The 16,043-nt window shown below is 57.4% G+C and overlaps 2 protein-coding genes across 5 annotated transcripts; one reads left to right on the forward strand and one right to left on the reverse strand.

The window, feature by feature from the left end:
* Window positions 1-54: 54 nt before the first annotated feature.
* Window positions 55-8,626, forward strand: IPO4 (importin 4). Of its 4 annotated transcripts, none has more exons than XM_081506407.1 (30): window positions 55-183; window positions 264-350; window positions 540-619; window positions 697-738; window positions 1,157-1,286; window positions 1,373-1,552; window positions 1,801-1,866; window positions 1,976-2,077; window positions 2,164-2,247; window positions 2,505-2,669; window positions 2,771-2,824; window positions 2,960-3,069; window positions 3,354-3,462; window positions 3,642-3,771; window positions 3,976-4,089; window positions 4,208-4,321; window positions 4,552-4,672; window positions 4,803-4,914; window positions 5,028-5,143; window positions 5,253-5,330; window positions 5,419-5,476; window positions 5,568-5,673; window positions 5,763-5,956; window positions 6,095-6,142; window positions 6,535-6,660; window positions 6,769-6,977; window positions 7,088-7,220; window positions 7,301-7,405; window positions 8,105-8,186; window positions 8,299-8,626. In XM_081506407.1, exons 1-30 carry the CDS (start codon window positions 115-117, stop codon window positions 8,427-8,429), a joined length of 3,255 nt encoding a protein of 1,084 aa, XP_081362533.1. In that variant the 5' UTR covers window positions 55-114; the 3' UTR covers window positions 8,430-8,626. The 4 variants fall into 4 exon arrangements, with proteins under 4 accessions (XP_081362533.1, XP_081362534.1, XP_081362536.1 ...); XM_081506408.1 differs by having other exon boundaries at window positions 8,105-8,174; XM_081506410.1 differs by lacking the exon at window positions 697-738 and having other exon boundaries at window positions 540-667; window positions 1,108-1,286; window positions 8,105-8,174.
* Window positions 8,627-8,629: 3 nt separating this feature from the next.
* REC8 (REC8 meiotic recombination protein) lies at window positions 8,630-14,393 on the reverse strand. Its single transcript, XM_081506421.1, has 20 exons — window positions 14,109-14,393; window positions 13,794-14,004; window positions 13,625-13,693; window positions 13,371-13,513; window positions 13,211-13,286; window positions 13,007-13,127; window positions 12,211-12,280; window positions 11,806-11,876; window positions 11,489-11,582; window positions 11,314-11,386; window positions 11,145-11,236; window positions 10,941-10,993; window positions 10,478-10,621; window positions 10,108-10,174; window positions 9,860-10,020; window positions 9,690-9,738; window positions 9,367-9,433; window positions 9,137-9,268; window positions 8,955-9,061; window positions 8,630-8,847 (listed from the first exon to the last, which is right to left on the reverse strand). Exons 2-20 carry the CDS (start codon window positions 13,847-13,849, stop codon window positions 8,756-8,758), a joined length of 1,737 nt encoding a protein of 578 aa, XP_081362547.1. The 5' UTR covers window positions 13,850-14,004; window positions 14,109-14,393; the 3' UTR covers window positions 8,630-8,755.
* Window positions 14,394-16,043: the final 1,650 nt, after the last annotated feature.

Genomic DNA, 16,043 nt, shown 5'->3' on the forward strand with positions numbered 1-16,043 from the left:
CCCTGGTGACGGGAGGGGCGCGGAGCAACGCCCTTTCCGCCGGAAGCGGGTTTCAGAGCGTCCACGTGCTGTCCCTCCCCCTCCCCGTCCCGCAGCCGTGGCTCCGCTGCTGCCATGGAGCCCGCCGGCCTGGAACAGATCCTGCGGGAGCTGCTGCTGCCGGACACCGAGCGCATCCGTCGGGTACGGGGCAGGCGGGACCGGGCCAGGGCGAGTAGGAGATTGCGGGAACGGCCCGACTCTGACCCTCAGGCTCTTCCCAGGCCACCGAGCAGCTCCAGACCGCTCTTCGGGACCCCGCCTCCCTGTCCGCGCTCTGCGACCTGCTGGCCTCAGCGGGCGACCCTCAGGTGAGGCTTCTGGCCCTTCCCGCTGAGCTATAGTATACGCCACATGTCAAGTCCTAGCTCCTGCTCTCGGCCATCCGCTCAGCATCTTCCTGCCCCGGTCCTCACACGCCCGCTTCCTCGTCCTTCCCTGGACCCCCAAACGCCTGCTTCCTCGTCCCGGCCCCTCACGTATCTGCTTCCTCGTCCCAGATCCGCCAGTTCGCGGGCGTGCTGACACGCAGACGACTGAGCACCCGCTGGCGTCGGCTGGCGGCTGAGCAACGAGAGAGGTGGGTTGGGCCAGGGGCGGGGCGGGGCCAGGCTGAGGCGGCTCCTGGGTACCAATCTTCTGCCACCTGTGTTCCAGCATCAAGTCCTTGGTCCTGACGGTCCTCCAGAGAGAGACAGAGTAAGTGCCTACCCGCCTCCTTTCGGGGTCCTAACTGACTCCAGGCTGAGACCTTCTCCGGGTTTGTAACTTCTTTTTCTGCTCTAGGCTGGGTCTTGGGAGGCGGGGACTTTGGTTCTAGATCAAAGAGGAGGAAGAATTTTTCTCAGGATGTATTAAAGACTAAAGTGCTTGAGAGTGGTCTGTGATGGTCTGGCAAACTCGAGTCAGAAGAATGGAACTGAAATTCAGTATGAGGTCAACCCCACCACGCTTCTAGTTTCTCTCTTGAGTTGCCGTCGTCTGTGTCCCAACTTGGCAGAGACCATGTGCGCACACCTGGAGGTTTCTCTCCTGGCCATCCTAGGGAGACAGAGCCATCATGTACAGAAGGGGAGCTGGAGGGTGATTGAGGGTGGGGAATCTCTCCTGTTTGCAGGCATTCTGTGAGTCTTAGCCTGGCCCAGCTCTCAGCTGCCATTTTTCGAAAAGAAGGCCTGGAGGCCTGGCCTCAGCTCCTGCAGCTTCTTCAGCACAGTACACACAGCCCCCACATCCCAGAGAGAGAGGTACTGTCACATGGTTGGTGGGAGGAAGGGACCCAGAGGCTGGATAGACTGTAAGCTTTTCCCTCTCAACCCTTCTTCCTGAGCAGATGGGGCTTTTGCTTCTAAGTGTGGTGGTGACCTCCCGACCCGAGGCCTTCCGACCCCACCACCGGGAGCTTCTTCGACTTCTAAATGAGACCCTTGGTGAGGTGGGCTCTCCTGGGCTCCTCTTCTATTCCCTGCGCACTCTGACCACCATGGCCCCTTACCTCGGCATTGATGATGTGGTGAGATGTGGGCCCTTACCTTCCTTGGTTCCTGTCCTCGGGCTTTCGTGTCCTTCCCCTAGTGGACGCAGATCTACTTGAGATTCTTGCCCTGGTTTTTGTTCTGCCTAACCATTGAGAGGGGATCCTGTGGGTGGCTGTCCCTGGACTCCTCCTATGTCCAGATTTTGAGGAAGCTGCCAGTTTCTGGGGCTGGAGATTAGGCTGTGTCTTACTTTCTGTGATTCATCTCATCTTGTGTCCTCCAGCCTCTTGCGCGGATGTTGGTGCCCAAGCTCATCGTGGCTGTGCAAACTCTGATCCCTATAGATGAAGTAAGGACATTTGGATGGGAGCTCTGTTGGAAGGAGGAAAGTTGCAGGAGTGTTCAGCATGATCCACTAAAGAAGAGCATAATAAGCCTGTGACTTCTCTGTTTGGCAGGCAAAAGCCTGTGAGGCCATGGAGGCCCTGGATGAATTGCTGGAGTCAGAGGTGCCCATCATCACCTCACACCTCTCAGAGGTCCTCATGTTCTGCCTGGAGGTGAGCCTGGGGTCGGCACTGTCCTTGCTGCTCGTTCTGCTGGGATCTTTCTTGCCTGTTTCTGATTTGAGCTGGTCTCTGGGCAGGTGGCTAGAAACGTGGCCCTGGGCGATGCAATACGTGTGCGTATTCTGTGCTGCCTCACTTTCTTGGTCAAAGTCAAGAGCAAGGTGAGTTGCCTTCTGACACACATCAACCCACCCCCATCTCCTCCTCTGTCTCACTCTTGGGGCTTGCTGTCCTTTTGGGGATATGTAAAATACCATAGCTAAGGTGTTCCAGATTTGGCCTGGACTCAGCCCAGCTCTTGGCTTGGGGACTGGGAATCTCCTGCTGGACTCCTTGTAGCCTGCAAGGCTAGAATTTTAAATGTGAGCCCATCTTGGGAGCAGATTCTCAGGGACATCCTTTCATCCTTCTCCTTCAGGCCTTGCTGAAGAATCGCTTCTTGCCACCCTTGCTGCACACCCTTTTTCCCATCATGGCTGCCGAGCCCCCCCTGGGCCAGCTGGATCCTGAGGACCAGGATGTGGAGGAGGAAGAGCTGGATCCTGGGCTGGTGGGGGAGACCCCCAAGCACTTTGCTGTTCAGGTGGGATGAATGTGGAGGGTCCGGTGGCTGGGGTGTGAGGTGGTTGAAGAAGGTTGTGGGGCAGAGATGGAGTCCAGCTAGGTCTTCCTGTCCTATTCCAGGTCGTGGACATGCTGGCACTCCATCTGCCTCCTGAGAAGCTCTGTCCCCTGCTGGTAAGTGTGGCTCTGTCCTTCCAGCACTCCTAACCCCAGGTTTGCCTAGTTTCCCCGAAACTGAAGATGTTTGGGCTCTGGTGGGTGTGGCAGGCTCTTGCTGGGGTCTCAGGAGACTACCATCTGCTCCCCTAGATGCCCATGCTGGAAGAGGCCTTGCGGAGCCAGAGCCCATACCAGCGCAAGGCTGGGCTCCTGGTATTGGCAGTACTCTCCGATGGAGCTGGCGACCACATCAGGCAGAGGTGTTTGTTCCCCTGTCTTGGAGTGAGGGTGGGCCATGGTGAGGAGGACCACACCGCCCACGGCAGTCCGGGGCTGCGCTCGTGCTTCAGCCTCATCATCAGGAGCATCTGCTCTTCTTCTCAAACATCCTGATCTGGCAGATAAATGTCTATACCCCGGCAGCTGGTGCTTACCGTCTGGTGACAGAAAGCTTGGTTTTCCCAGGGGAGACAGCAGCCTGGCTCAACCCAGGGATCTCAGGTTCTGCCCCTCAGACTCCATCCTCTTGTCTTGCCCCATCCAGACTGCTGCCTCCACTGCTGCAGATCGTATGCAAGAGTCTGGAGGACCCGTCGCAGGTTGTACGTAATGCCGCGCTCTTTGCCCTGGGCCAGTTCTCAGAGAACCTACAGGTCAGCAAGGCTGCAATGGGCAGCCACCATTCCAGAGTTCCCACTGCACCCCCAACCCCCTGCCCCGTCCCAGGGACCAGCCTCCCCTCAGCTCATCCCTCTGCATACCTGCTGCCCTCAGCACTTAGACATGTACCCTGCAGCTAAGCTGACTCAGACCCCCTTTCTCCTCCCCCCAGCCCCACATCAGCAGCTATTCTGGGGAGGTGATGCCACTGCTCCTCGCCTATCTAAAGTCAGTGCCTCCTGGGCACACTCATCACCTGGCCAAGGCCTGCTATGCCCTGGAGAACTTCGTGGAGAACCTAGGTAGTGAGGGCATTTGGGGGTGTGAGGGAGTGGATGGGGCTGTGGTTTTGGCCAAAAGGGCAGGATGTGCAGCTCTGTGAACCACTGCCTGTGGTGGGGACAGGTGTGGTAGGGAGACAGGCGTGGTGGGGCCACAAAGTGGATTGGCCTGGAGGCAGGCATGAGAACCTTGGTTGGTTGCTAGAGGGGTGCCCTTTCCCACAGGGCCTAAAGTGCAGCCCTACCTTCCGGAGCTTATGGAGTGTATGTTGCAGCCTCTGAGGACCCCCAGCAGCTCTCGGTCCAAGGAGCTGGCTGTGAGTGCCCTGGGAGCCATTGGTGAGTCAGAGGCAGAAGGTGGGCGCCCAGGGTTCGCTCACCGTTCACTCACTCACGGTGCCTGTGGCAGGTAATCCCTGCTCACCCACTGTCTCTGAGTCTGTCCTTCCATCCATAGCCACGGCTGCCCAGGCTTCCATGCTGCCCTACTTCCCCACCATCATGGAGCACCTGCGGGAGTTCCTGCTGACGAGCCACGAGGACCTGCAGCCTGTTCGGATCCAGAGCCTGGGTGAGTGGGGGCTCCTGGCAGGCTTCCCGGGCCCGGAGAAGGACTGATGCTCACCTGATGTTCCCAGAGATGGGCTCCGGGGCAGCACAGGTGTCTTCCTTCCCTCGCACTGTACCCAGGGGTGGGAGGGGTTTCTGAATCCCCCTCAGCTACCTCTAGTTCCCCAAGCCTTGGCCCTGCACACCTCTATCCTAGAGCTCCTGGTGCTAACCATGCCCTTGCCTCTGCAGAGACGCTTGGGGTGCTGGTGCGAGCAGTAGGGGAGCCCATGAGGCCCCTGGCTGAGGAATGCTGCCAGCTGGGGCTGGGCCTGTGCGACCAGGTAGACGACCCTGACTTGCGGCGCTGCACGTGAGTGAGCCCTCACCCTGCCCCCACCCAGACCCCAGACCTCCCATTCTGGACCATGGGTTCCCCAGGCTCCCCCATCCAGCCTGACTACAGCAAGCAGGACTATACAGCTTCCACCTGCCTCTCCCAGGTACAGCCTGTTTGCAGCCTTATCAGGGCTAATGGGTGAGAGCCTAGCTCCCCACCTGCCACAGATCACCACACTCATGCTGCTGTCGCTGCGTTCCACCGAGGGCATTGTGGTGAGTGGAAGGTTGGGGGGAGGGTGTGGGCCAGTGGGGGAAGGCACCCCTGGGATGGGAGCTCTCTCCAGGGCCCAGCTGAGCTGAAGGCCCCGCTGGGCCTCCCCATCCAGCCTCAGTACGATGGAAGCCGCACATTCCTTCTTTTTGACGATGAGAGCAGTGGTGAGGAAGAGGAGGAGCTCATGGAGGAGGATGACGAAGAAGAGGATGATTCAGAGATCTCAGGGTGAGGGGGCTGTCCTTCTGGTCCAGGGAGTCCTGGCTTAGACAGGGGCCCAGGGCCAGCTCTGCTCTTACTGGCACCTGATTGCTGCTGCCTCCCCACCTCACTCTAGATACAGTGTGGGAAACGCCTTCTTCGATGAGAAGGAAGACACCTGTGCTGCCCTGGGGGAGATCTCTGTGAATACCAGGTGAGCATCAGCCCTTCCCCAGCACTGGGAACCCCTCCTGGGACCCTCTTCTCCATGGTGGTGTGTCTGTTTGTCTGTCTGTCCACAGTGTTGCTTTCCTTCCCTATATGGAGACTGTCTTTGAAGAAGTGTTCAAACTGCTGGAGGTGAGTGGGCCAGTAGGCTGGTGAGCAGGGTCACAGGGCTCAGGTTCGCCCTGCACACAGCATGCACGTCCTGCCCCTCCTCATGCTGCAGTGCCCTCACCTGAACGTGCGGAAGGCAGCCCACGAGGCCCTGGGTCAGTTCTGCTGTGCACTGCACAAAGCCTGTCAAAGCTGCCCCTCGGAATCCAACACTGCTGGTGAGAAGGGGAGGCCAAGCCCCCTGGAAATGGGGTAGGTGGGGAGAGGGGCAGGGCCTGACCAGGGCTTCAGCCAATTGTGTCCCCAGCTCTGCAGGCCGCCCTAGCCCGGGTAGTGCCATCCTACCTGCAGGCGGTGAACGGGGAGCGAGAGCGCCAGGTGGTGATGGCCGTGCTGGAGGCCCTGACGGCGGTGTTGCGCAGCTGTGGGGGTCTGGCACTGCAGCCCCCCGGGCGGCTTGCTGAGCTTTGCAAGGCGCTCAAAGCTGTGCTGCAAAGGAAGGTGAGGAGGGCAGCAGGTTGCAGGGTGAGGAGGTGGCCCGGCCCCAGGTGGGGCTAGTCAGAGACATTCCCCTCCTTCCACCCCGCGGAGATGGGAAGGGGCTGGAGCCCAGACTGAGCTGAGCGCCCTTTCCCGCAGACAGCCTGTCAGGACACTGAGGAGGAGGAGGAGGAGGAGGAGGACCAGGTGAGAGCTTCGGGTGCAAACTGGGACCCGGTCATCTCCACGGGGCAGGGTGGACAGTACACTTGGCCTTGGCCTGTGGGTACAGGGGCTGCTCAAAGATTGCTAGTGGCTCTGAACAACCAACCCTGCTCCCACTGAGGCAGTGGAGATTCAAGGAAGGCTTCCTGGCGGTGGGGATTTGGGGCAGGCTTGGATCAATGGATGGGAATAGGAGAACCAGGAAGGAGGAAAGGCTGGGCTGCAAACCACCCTAGCCTGGGAGGGGCCCCCAGTCCTGTCAGTCAAGGGCAGCCCTCAGGGGAGACCACCTGCAGTTGCGGAGGAGCACGATAGGAGCTGCTCCCAGGCTCAGAGCTGGCCCTGGCACTCCAGCCTCTGACCTGGCCCTGCAGGCTGAATATGATGCCATGTTGCTGGAGCATGCCGGTGAGGCCATCCCTGCCCTGGCGGCTGCAGCCGGGGGAGACGCCTTTGCCCCCTTCTTTGCTGGCTTCCTGCCATTACTGCTCTTCAAGACAGTGAGTGCTCTGTTCTCTTGACTTCCAACCCTGTTCCTCCCAGGCCCCAGTGCCCTCCTTCCCCCTCTGTCCCCGTCCCAGGCTGACTTGCACTCCTCCCCTCACCAGAAGCAGGGCTGCACAGTGGCAGAGAAGTCTTTTGCGGTGGGAACACTGGCGGAGTCCATTCAAGGCCTGGGTGCTGCGTCAGCCCAGTTTGTGTCCCGGCTGCTCCCCGTGCTGTTGAGTGCCTCCCGTGAGGCAGACCCCGAGGTACGAAGTAATGCCATCTTCGGACTGGGCGTGCTGGCAGAGCACGGGGGTCGCCCTGCCCAGGAGTATCCTCAGTTTGCAGGAGGGGGCCTGGATGCGGTTGGGAGCGTGGCCCTGGGGTTCAGGAGGGGGGGGAGCGGTCTGCCCGTGTGCCTGTTCCTTGACTTTGGACCAGACACTTCCCCAAACTGCTGGGGCTCCTGCTGCCCCTCCTGGCGCGAGAACGCCATGATCGTGTCCATGACAACATCTGTGGGGCGCTTGCCCGCCTGCTGATAGCCAGTCCCACGAGGAAACCGGAGCCCCAGGTAAGGTTGGGGGGCATCAGGCAAGGCCAGGGAGCTGCGGTGTGTGTGGGGCCAGGGCCCAAAGTCTTCTGTTTGTGCAGGTGCTGGCCCCCCTGCTGCATGCCCTGCCACTGAAGGAAGACCTGGAGGAGTGGGTCACCATGGGGCACCTCTTCAGCTTCCTGTACCAGAGTAGCCCTGACCAGGTAACCCCGATACTGGGGCCCTTGCAGGGGGCTTGAATGATGGGCAGAGTTAGCGTCAGTTGAAGCTACCCTTCTCGGCTTTCTCATTAGTCTGCCAGGATTGGCAGCCAGGCCTTTAATGCGAGAGAAGGGGCTTCCTCTCACCATGTAGCATTTTTCCTCAGGGAGGCTTTGTTTCTACCCTCTGTTCTGAGCCAGAAATCCCAGCTTTCATAAACTGATTTCCTAGACCAGGGCTCTTTCAGACTATGCTCCATGAAGCCTGGTTCCATTGGGTCACCTCACCTCCCATTCTAATCAGAGCAGCTCTGCTTTCTGAATACAACTTGTCTGAACCAAGTGGCTAGCTCTGGAACCATGTCCCAGTGCTCCTGTATCTATCACCTCTGTCTTGCACCTTCAGAGACTCTGTTGGTGGAGCTCCTGAGTGTCTGAGCTCCTTTTGGTCTGGAGGCCATGATTTCAGTTATCTTTGGTCACAATCCCATCCTCCCGCCACCCCTCCTTCCCTTGCAAAATTACTACTACCCTGTTTCATGGGTCCTTCTCAGGGTTCACAGTTGTTTGGGATGTCTGTTAATCAGTGTCAGGCTCAGACAGCTCAGGTGAGAGATTGCCTCTCCAGGGCTCCTACTGCCCACCCCAGTACTGGGGCCCAGAGGTTCCTCTGCCCCTTAGTCAGCCCATCTTTTCCCACAGGTTGTAGACGTGGCTCCAGAGCTCCTTCGTATTTACAGCCTCATCCTGGCTGAGAACAAGATCCCATCAGGTGAGGATGGCAGTTGTGGGCAGGGCTGGGGGGAGGCGGGGAGCAGCAGGGCTCGGAGGGCCTGGGGCAGCTAGGGTTGGGGGCCAGTCCTCCCCAGATGTCTCCCTCTTCACTCTCCACCCAGACACCAAGGCGGCGCTGCTGCTTCTCCTCACGTTCTTGGCCAAACAGCACACCGACAGCTTCCATTCAGCACTGGGCTCCCTGCCTGGTGACAAGGCTCAGGAGCTCCAGGCCGTCCTGGGCCTCACCTAGACTGTGGGCTGCAGCTGGGCTGGAGAGAACAGAGCCTGTCCAGGCCCAAGACCAGCTCTCAGCCCAGTTCCAGCTCAAGCCTTACCAAAGATTCTGGGCCTGGGCCTCATACCCATTTGGAGTCCCAGCCCTACTTGCTGCCTTAGGGGGTGTCCCCTAGGGCTGGAGCTGTGGGACAATACAGAGTCATGACACCATTCTGTAATAAAGGCAGTTTATTTTCTGCTTGAACGGTAGCTCTAGGAGCAGGAAAGACAGGGATACACGTTCAGAAGGACACAGTGTAATGTGTTAGTTGGTTGCCTGGCAGCTTTGTAAATTGGCTCTTAACTGTCATGGAATCGGGGCCCTGGCTGGATCAGGAGGCGCCCATATGGCTCCTCTTGTTTCACATGAAGGATCTGCTGCGCGGCAAGCACTGGTCAACAGAGGAGGAGGGGGCTGGTCAGAGGAGTCCCGACCACAGCCTCTGGCCCGTGTGTCCACTCCCCACCCTCCACATGGGCACACATGCTCCTCGCTCACCCAGGAGCAGGTAGAAGACCCGGGCGGCCATCCTGCGGGGGCTGAGAGGTGGCACCAGGCTGCTGAAGTCGGGCTCCCTGTTGGCCTGCAGCTCCCGTGCCACTGCCCTGTGGTCAAGAACCAAGAACCGTCAGATAAGGCCCCAGCCCCGGCCACCCACGGAGGGACGTCCTTCCTGGTACCTGTGCACAGCCTCCAGCGAGAGCAGCTCGGGCTCTGGGGGCAGCTCCACAGGCAGCTCCACGGGCACCTCAGGGAGCTCAGGCACCACGGGCAGTGCAGGGGCCTCTGGCTGCTCCGCCTCTATCCAGGCCCTAGAAGAGTTGGGCGGAGCAGGGGAGGAGGCAGCGGTGACAGCTCCATCCTACTGCTTCCCCCTCCTGGCCAGGGCTGCAGGCAGACCGCTGCTCACCACCGCTCTTCCGGGGGCACGAGGCTGATGCGGGACTTCTCCTCCTCAGCTGCTTCTAGGGAGACCTCTGTCAAGGAAAGGGGAGTGTCCTGAGCGGGTCTGTTTGCATCTGAGCAGTCGAGATTTGGGGTCACTTGGCCCAACTGGGTGCCACAGCGGGCAGTGACTTGTTAACAGCACTTGGCAGGGAGGGGAATGAAGATAATCAGTCTGTGACCCCTTATGTTAAATGCACTGACAAGAACTGTCAGCAGTTGGGGTTCCACTTTCCCGGGACAGTGGTTAGAGTGGTGGTCTCCACTGCCCCTTCTCCAGGTACTTACCAGCAGATATCATGAGGGGCCCACTGGGCTCCAGGGCCTCCCTCAGGACCTGGGGATGAGAGAAAGAGAACTAAAGCCCCAAGCATCACACCTGAGGCAGGGGTAAGGCAGGCCTGTGGGAGCTCAGTCAGAGCAGACGGGGCTCCAGGAAGGACTGAGGGGGCCGCTACCTCAATATCGCTCGGAGTCTCAGCCTTTCTCCTTTCCTCCTCAGCCACTGCCTCCCTCTCAGCCTCTTCTAGCTCCTCAGGCAGCCTTCGCCTTAGTGCCGTTGGAGGTGGCTGGGCACAGTGGGTCCAGAAAGCCAGCAGTTCTGGGGGTAGCCAGCCAACTGAGGAGAGGGGCAGCAGGGAGGGGGTTGAGGTGTGAGGAATAAGGGTGTGGAGGATCCCCTACACCAGCTCCCATCACTCCTCACAGTAAGTCGGGTTTCGGAACAGCTCCCCGGGGCTCCTGATCATCCTCTCAGGAGGCTGGACCATTGGCTGTGTGCAGAGAAGGCCAGAAAACCGGTTAGGAAGGATCCCTGGCCCTTCACCTGTAATGCCTCATTCCAAGGCCTCTGGCCTTCCAGCTTTTCCAGGCTCGTGCACCTGCCTGCTCTGCTCATTGTTAGAATGATTTTCAACTGGTGCCCTTGGATGTGCTAGGCAGGGTCATGAAGTGGTGTGTGGGCAGCCACCCAACGCATGTGTTTTGGAGACTGTTCTCAAGATTCCCCCAGGAGTTTAGATGGCCCAGCATGCACCTGCCTCCCTCCATCCCTCCAGAGCCTGGGGTGTACTCACACACTCCCTGCAGTGGGCTTTGGTTTGCAGTTGTTCCTCAAATTCCTTCCGGGAGATCTGAGTCTCCTTGTCCCAGAATAATAACTGGCGGCGGCGACGGCGAGCTGGTGGGCCCCTGGGAGGTGGGGAGACTGGGGGCCTCCACTGAGTGGGGAGGGGAGGTGGGGGCAAAGCTACCCATTACTCTTTTTCCTGAGGTCCTGGTAGACTGTAAATAGGCTCCACACTCCCATCCCTAGAGGTGCCCTGGCGAAGGGCTTGGGTGGAGACTCGGGGAGGGGGTGCAGTCCCCACTGTATGAAGTTCCCATCTGGGAAGTGCAGGCTGGATAAAATGGGGTGTGGACCAGGCTGTCTTGTACAAATTTGCACAAAGGCCTGCGGAAGCCAGGAGGGACCTTGAGGAAACTGAAAATGGGTGAGGCGCTCTGGCAGAGAAGGCAATGTGGAGGGGCACCACTCACCTCCGGGCTGACTGGGACGGGTGGCAGACGCAGCTCCGGCGGGGGTGTCACCTCTGCAACAACAGTCTAGGTCCACACCCTTTGCCCTCAAAGCCACCCAGGTGAGAAGCTAGAGGGTCCTCCCTTCAGCAAGTTGGATTACAGGGCGTTGTCTGCAGCAGCTGTGCTGGGACCCCCAGGAAGGACCCTGGTTTGGGTACTCACCGGGAAGTGGGACCTCCGGCTCCCAGCCTACCAGTTTCAGCTCCTCTGGGGCCAGGACCTGGCTGGGAAGGAGCTCTGCTGCCTCCTCCACCCTGAGGGGAAATAGGCAAGAGGATGAAAACACTCTCCCAGTGCTGACCCCTACCTGGCCCGGGGCTCCTGCCCTTACCCTACAAGAGCTGAAGGTAAGGGTGGGGGTACTGTGATCTCCCTCTCTGGGACCCAGGGCTCCTCTTTGAATTCTGTGAGAGAGGATCAAGCTTAGAACACAAGAGATGTAAACGATGCCCGGCCCAGATGGCCCGTGTCCAGGATCTGACCATCCAGCACCAGGTGGGTCCTACCTAGCCGACGTTCCTCTAACAAGATGGCTTCCTCCTCCTCAGCAATCAGCAGGTCCAACTCTCGGCGGCTGACTTCTGGGAGGTCCCGTTCACCCTGTCAGGAGAGGTGACAGTTTCATTTCTGTCTGAGAGACATGCCACAGGGCTAGGCCAAGCCAGGCTGAGGAAGCCTGTGGGTACTCAGGCATCGGGGGAAGGACTAGAGAAACAGAGGCAAGAAGGCAGGACTCTAGGGGCAGAAGGAGCGGGTACAGGGGGTCCAGGCCATCAGACTCAGGACTTGGGCCTTGGGCTCTGTGTGTAGGGGGACAGCTCACCTCGATCCGCAGCATACGTATGGGCTCCGCCTCCCGGATCGTGATGGCTTCAGGGGTGACCAGAATCCTTTCTGGAGGGGGAGGGAAGTCACACAAGCCTCTGTTTCTTTTCAAGTCCCCACACCCATGTGTGTAAGGCAAAAACAGACTCTTAAGAGTCAAGCCAACCTGGGTTCTTCTAGTCAGGCCCTGGCCAGTCACTGGCAGTCTGACCCAGGACACATTGCTTAACCACTGTGGGCTTCACTTTCCTCATCTGTAAAATGGGGATAATAATTCCAGTCTCGTAAAAATCTTGTAGTGCCCCTCCCAAGGCCTTGCTCCTGAAAGATGCTCAAAAACAGTTATTTCTTCAGCCCTTGGGTGTTCCTCTGCCTCTCAGCAGAAAGAAGGGTCTCTGCTCACCTGGCTTCCGAGGCTCTGCGGGGACTTCAGGAACTCTCTCTGGGGTCACGGCCTCTAAAAGGTGTCGAACCTTTGGGAAGGGATGGGAACAAAAGATCAGATTCAGCTTCAGCGCCCTGCTCCCCCACTTTCACAACGTTATTCAGACAATGGACAGTGACACCCCTTTATGCCTAATTCTGTGGCACTAACAGCAGTATGCAGGGTGAACCCACTCACCATCCAGCTCCCCTTCCTCCCATTCCTGTCCCTGCCCAATTATCTAGTCTGGGTCACTTTGTGAAAGAAGTACTGCATCGTTGGGTCAAGTGTTGCCAGGGACAGAGGAAACAAAAGATCCTTGATCTTGAGTACATTGTCTAGTGGGGAGACAAGTTTGTGTATGACCCCAGTAAAAGCCAGCACAAAGGATGCTGTGCTGCTGGAACTAGCACAACGTTGTAAATCAACTACACTTCAATAAAAGCCTGTCTAAGCTGTAGGGGTGTCAGGAGTGGATGGACAAGGACATGGAAAACCCAGTGCTGAGAGACACTGAGGGCCTGGATTGGGGCCTCAGCTCTAGGAATAGTGTGAAGACAAAAGCTGCCTCTAGGTTGGTCCTGAACAGGTAAGTGCAGCAGGCTTGTCTGGATAGGTCCACCATGACAGCTGCCCTGCACTGACTCCTGTAGGGCAGAGCTGGAGCAGGCCCCCACCTGCCCCCCATCCCTAGTGTTATACTGGCACAGAAAGAGCACGCCCCTCTGCACTGTCAGCTCATCAGTCTGAGGTGTCTGAGGGGGAGGAGACCTACTTGAGGGATATCAAAGGGACCGGGCAGCATGGGATCCACAGATATCATCCCAAAAAAGGGGTCTGGAGCATCTTCGAGAGTCTCCATCCTGGCCAGGTGGTCAGGCAGCAGCAGGTTGGGTCTGAGGGAGACAGTGGGCTGTCAAGGACTGAGGCCAAGTTCCCTTCCAAAGACGGGTGGTCCCAGCCCCAGAGACGCACTCACAGGTCAGTCTCCACCATATCAATGCGGATCTGCAGCTGGGCCCGGTGCAGGCGCTCCAGGATGTGCTGGATGTCTTCTGTGGTCAGAGAGGGTAAGCTACAGTGCCCGCCCAGGGGAGGACCACTTGGCACTGCCCTACATCCAGTCCTTCCAGCCTTACCTACAAGGTACTGGCATTGTTGAGAGTAGACCCGGATGACGCCAATCTGGAGCTGTGCTGAGAGGTAGAGCGAGAAGCGGGGCCGCGGCGCACCTGGCAGCGGGGGCTGAACTCGTACCAGCACGTAATTAATTATTTCCTCGCTGGGGGAACAATGCACCCCATCACCGCTGCGCCAAAGACCTACAGCCTTGCCCAGCTCAATCGATCCTCTAACCCACCCCAGCCCTGGGCCACTCTTTTCTGGGCCTTACCAGGTCTTCACCACATTCACCTTCAGGTATTCGCGCTTCACCAACCGGGCGCCCCGCGTCGCTGCCAGCCTGGAAGAAGAATGAGGGGTGTAGATGGAGGGGGAGCCTTCAGGCTGGGACCTCTGGGTGCCCCTCCCGGAGCACCTACCGTGGCTGCACCCGCCCTTACCAGATGGTGGCGAAGCAGCCGGTGTGGCGCTGAAGCACATTGGGATAATAGAACATGGTCCCTCCAGGGTTTCACCCTCGTCTACACCACTTCCGTTCAGATCTCAATCCAAATTCTTCAGGGTACAGAATTTCCCAAACCGTCGGAGAGAAGGATGTGGACAGGTGGCGTGGCAGGTGGACTCAGAATGCCAAATAAAGGAACCGATGAACTATGGGTGGATAAACGATTAAGGGGATAAGTAAATGGAGACGCAGACTGGATATACGTCAGCCCTGAGCCAGTCTGCACACCGTGTGGGTGCTTCGAACTTACGGGAGCCTTGCAGGTTGGGTTCCAGGTTGGAGATGCAAAGATTCGCGAAGGAAGAAGGTCCAAGCTACAACCCAGGCCGGGTCCGAGGGAGAACGGGGGTCCTCTGCAGATAGGCCCGGCAGCTGACTGTTGCGCAGCTTTGGCCGCTGCCGGGTCCGCTCCTGCAGCCTAGATCCCGCCACGGGGAGCGCGTGCTCTGGTGCTTTTCACTTTGCTCATTAGATGGCGCGGTCCCCAGAGCAGCCAATGGGGAAGAGGGTCAACTTGGGGGCGCTCGTTTAGGGCGCTAAGTAGCCTGGTCGGGGGCAACAGGGGGCTCCCGAGGCAGGCAGCGAACCAATGGGAAGAACCCTGCAGGCGGTGGGGGGAGGGGGGAGGGATTGTGAGGTGTCTGGACCAATGGGCTGTCATCCTCGCCGGGGTAACAGGGGTACCTCGGAGGTGCTTCCCCATGGACCAATGAGTGGGGAGGAGACTCCGAGCACGGAGCCTGGTAACAAGGGTGCTTCAAAACTAGCCGAGGAGGTTGCGTCAGGCCAAGGGCAATCGCCAGGCCCTGTTTAGGGCGCCTGACTTGCAGTTAGACTTTACCCTTTTTCTGAATCCCACCGAGCAGCAATTGGTTGGTCTACTTTTGTGCCCAGCCTAAGGCCCTTGGTGAACGGGTGTGAGGTGGCCTTGGAGCCACCACAGGTCGATGGGGAAGAAAGCTCTCACAGTAAGCAGTGAGGGACTCACCAAGTTACTTCCTAAACTTGAACAGCTTAGGTTGTAGGCATTCCTCTCCTGGCTGTTTCCCAGGTGTGAATGTTCTCCTGGCTGAGACCTTAGTTTTGTTGGATGTAGGGCATATTTATAAGCATAACAAAAGCTGTTTGTCTCAAACAACTGTTTGTGTAGTATAAATTGTATGGTTGTAGTTACAAATATTCCTTTCCCTATGCCTGCCTTTGCACAGTCATTTCTTTGGTCTAGAGTGCACTTTTCAGCCTTGACTCCAGGGCATGCTTCTGTCTCTAAGGCTCAGCTTTTCACACCATACACAAAAATAAACTCAAAATGGCTTAAAGACTTAAATAAGACATGACACCATAAAACTCCTAGAAGAGAAGAGAGGCAAAACATTGTCAGACATAACTGGAGCAATATTTTCTTAGATCAGTCTTCCAAGGCAAAAGAAATTAAACTCCAAAATAAACAAATGGAACCTAATGGAACTTAGAAGCTTTTGAACAGAAAAGGAAACCATAAACAAAAAGGAAAAAGCCTACAGAATAGGAGAAAATATTTGCAAACGATGTGACCAACACAGGCATAATTTCCAAAGTATACAAACAGCTCATACAACTCAATATCAGAAAAACAAACAACCCAATCAAAAAATGGGTAAAAGGGGACTTCTCCGGTGGTCCGGTGGTCAGGGTACATGGGTTCCATGCTTGGTCTGGAAAGATCCCACATGCTGTGGAGCAACTAAGCCCATGTGCCACAACTACTGAGCCCATGCACCACTACTGAGCCGATGAGCCTTAGAACCCATGCTCCGCAACAAGAGAAGTTACTGCAATGAGAAGCCTGTGCGCTACAAAGAGTAGCTCCCCACTCACTGCAACTAGGGAAAGCCTACACACAGCAATAAGAACCAGCACAGCCAAAAATAAATAAAAATTTAAAAATATTTTTTAAATGGGCAGAAGATCTAAACAGACATTTCTCTAAAGAAGATATACTGATGGCTAACATGCACATGAAAATATGCTCACCATTATTAGAGAAATGCAAATCAAAACCACTGTGAAGTATCACCTTACACCGATCAGAATGGCCATAACTGAAAAGTCTGCAAATAATAAGTGCTGGAGAGGGTGTAAAGGGAACTCTCCTACACTATTGGTGGGAAAGTAAATTGGTGCAGCCATAGTGGAAAACAGTATG

Source organism: Giraffa tippelskirchi, chromosome 7, assembly GCF_054371585.1.
Source record: "Giraffa tippelskirchi isolate mGirTip1 chromosome 7, T2T-mGirTip1v1.2.pri, whole genome shotgun sequence".
Taxonomy (NCBI): domain Eukaryota; kingdom Metazoa; phylum Chordata; class Mammalia; order Artiodactyla; family Giraffidae; genus Giraffa; species Giraffa tippelskirchi.

What these genes read in the sequence shown, in the direction of transcription:
- IPO4 (XM_081506407.1), top strand. Translation starts at nt 115, where the DNA reads ATGGAGCCCGCCGGCCTGGAACAGATCCTGCGGGAGCTGCTGCTGCCG. An exon ending in GAGTGCCCTGGGAGCCATTG is followed by an intron (nt 4,090 to 4,207) that starts GTGAGTCAGAGG and finishes TTCCATCCATAG; the next exon opens with CCACGGCTGCCCAGGCTTCC. An exon ending in GGGGGTCGCCCTGCCCAGGA is followed by an intron (nt 6,978 to 7,087) that starts GTATCCTCAGTT and finishes ACTTTGGACCAG; the next exon opens with ACACTTCCCCAAACTGCTGG.
- REC8 (XM_081506421.1), bottom strand. Translation starts at nt 13,849, where the DNA reads ATGTTCTATTATCCCAATGTGCTTCAGCGCCACACCGGCTGCTTCGCC. An exon ending in GTGAATGTGGTGAAGACCTG is followed by an intron (nt 13,514 to 13,624) that starts GTAAGGCCCAGA and finishes TTGTTCCCCCAG; the next exon opens with CGAGGAAATAATTAATTACG. An exon ending in GCCGGAGGTCCCACTTCCCG is followed by an intron (nt 10,994 to 11,144) that starts GTGAGTACCCAA and finishes CTGTTGTTGCAG; the next exon opens with AGGTGACACCCCCGCCGGAG.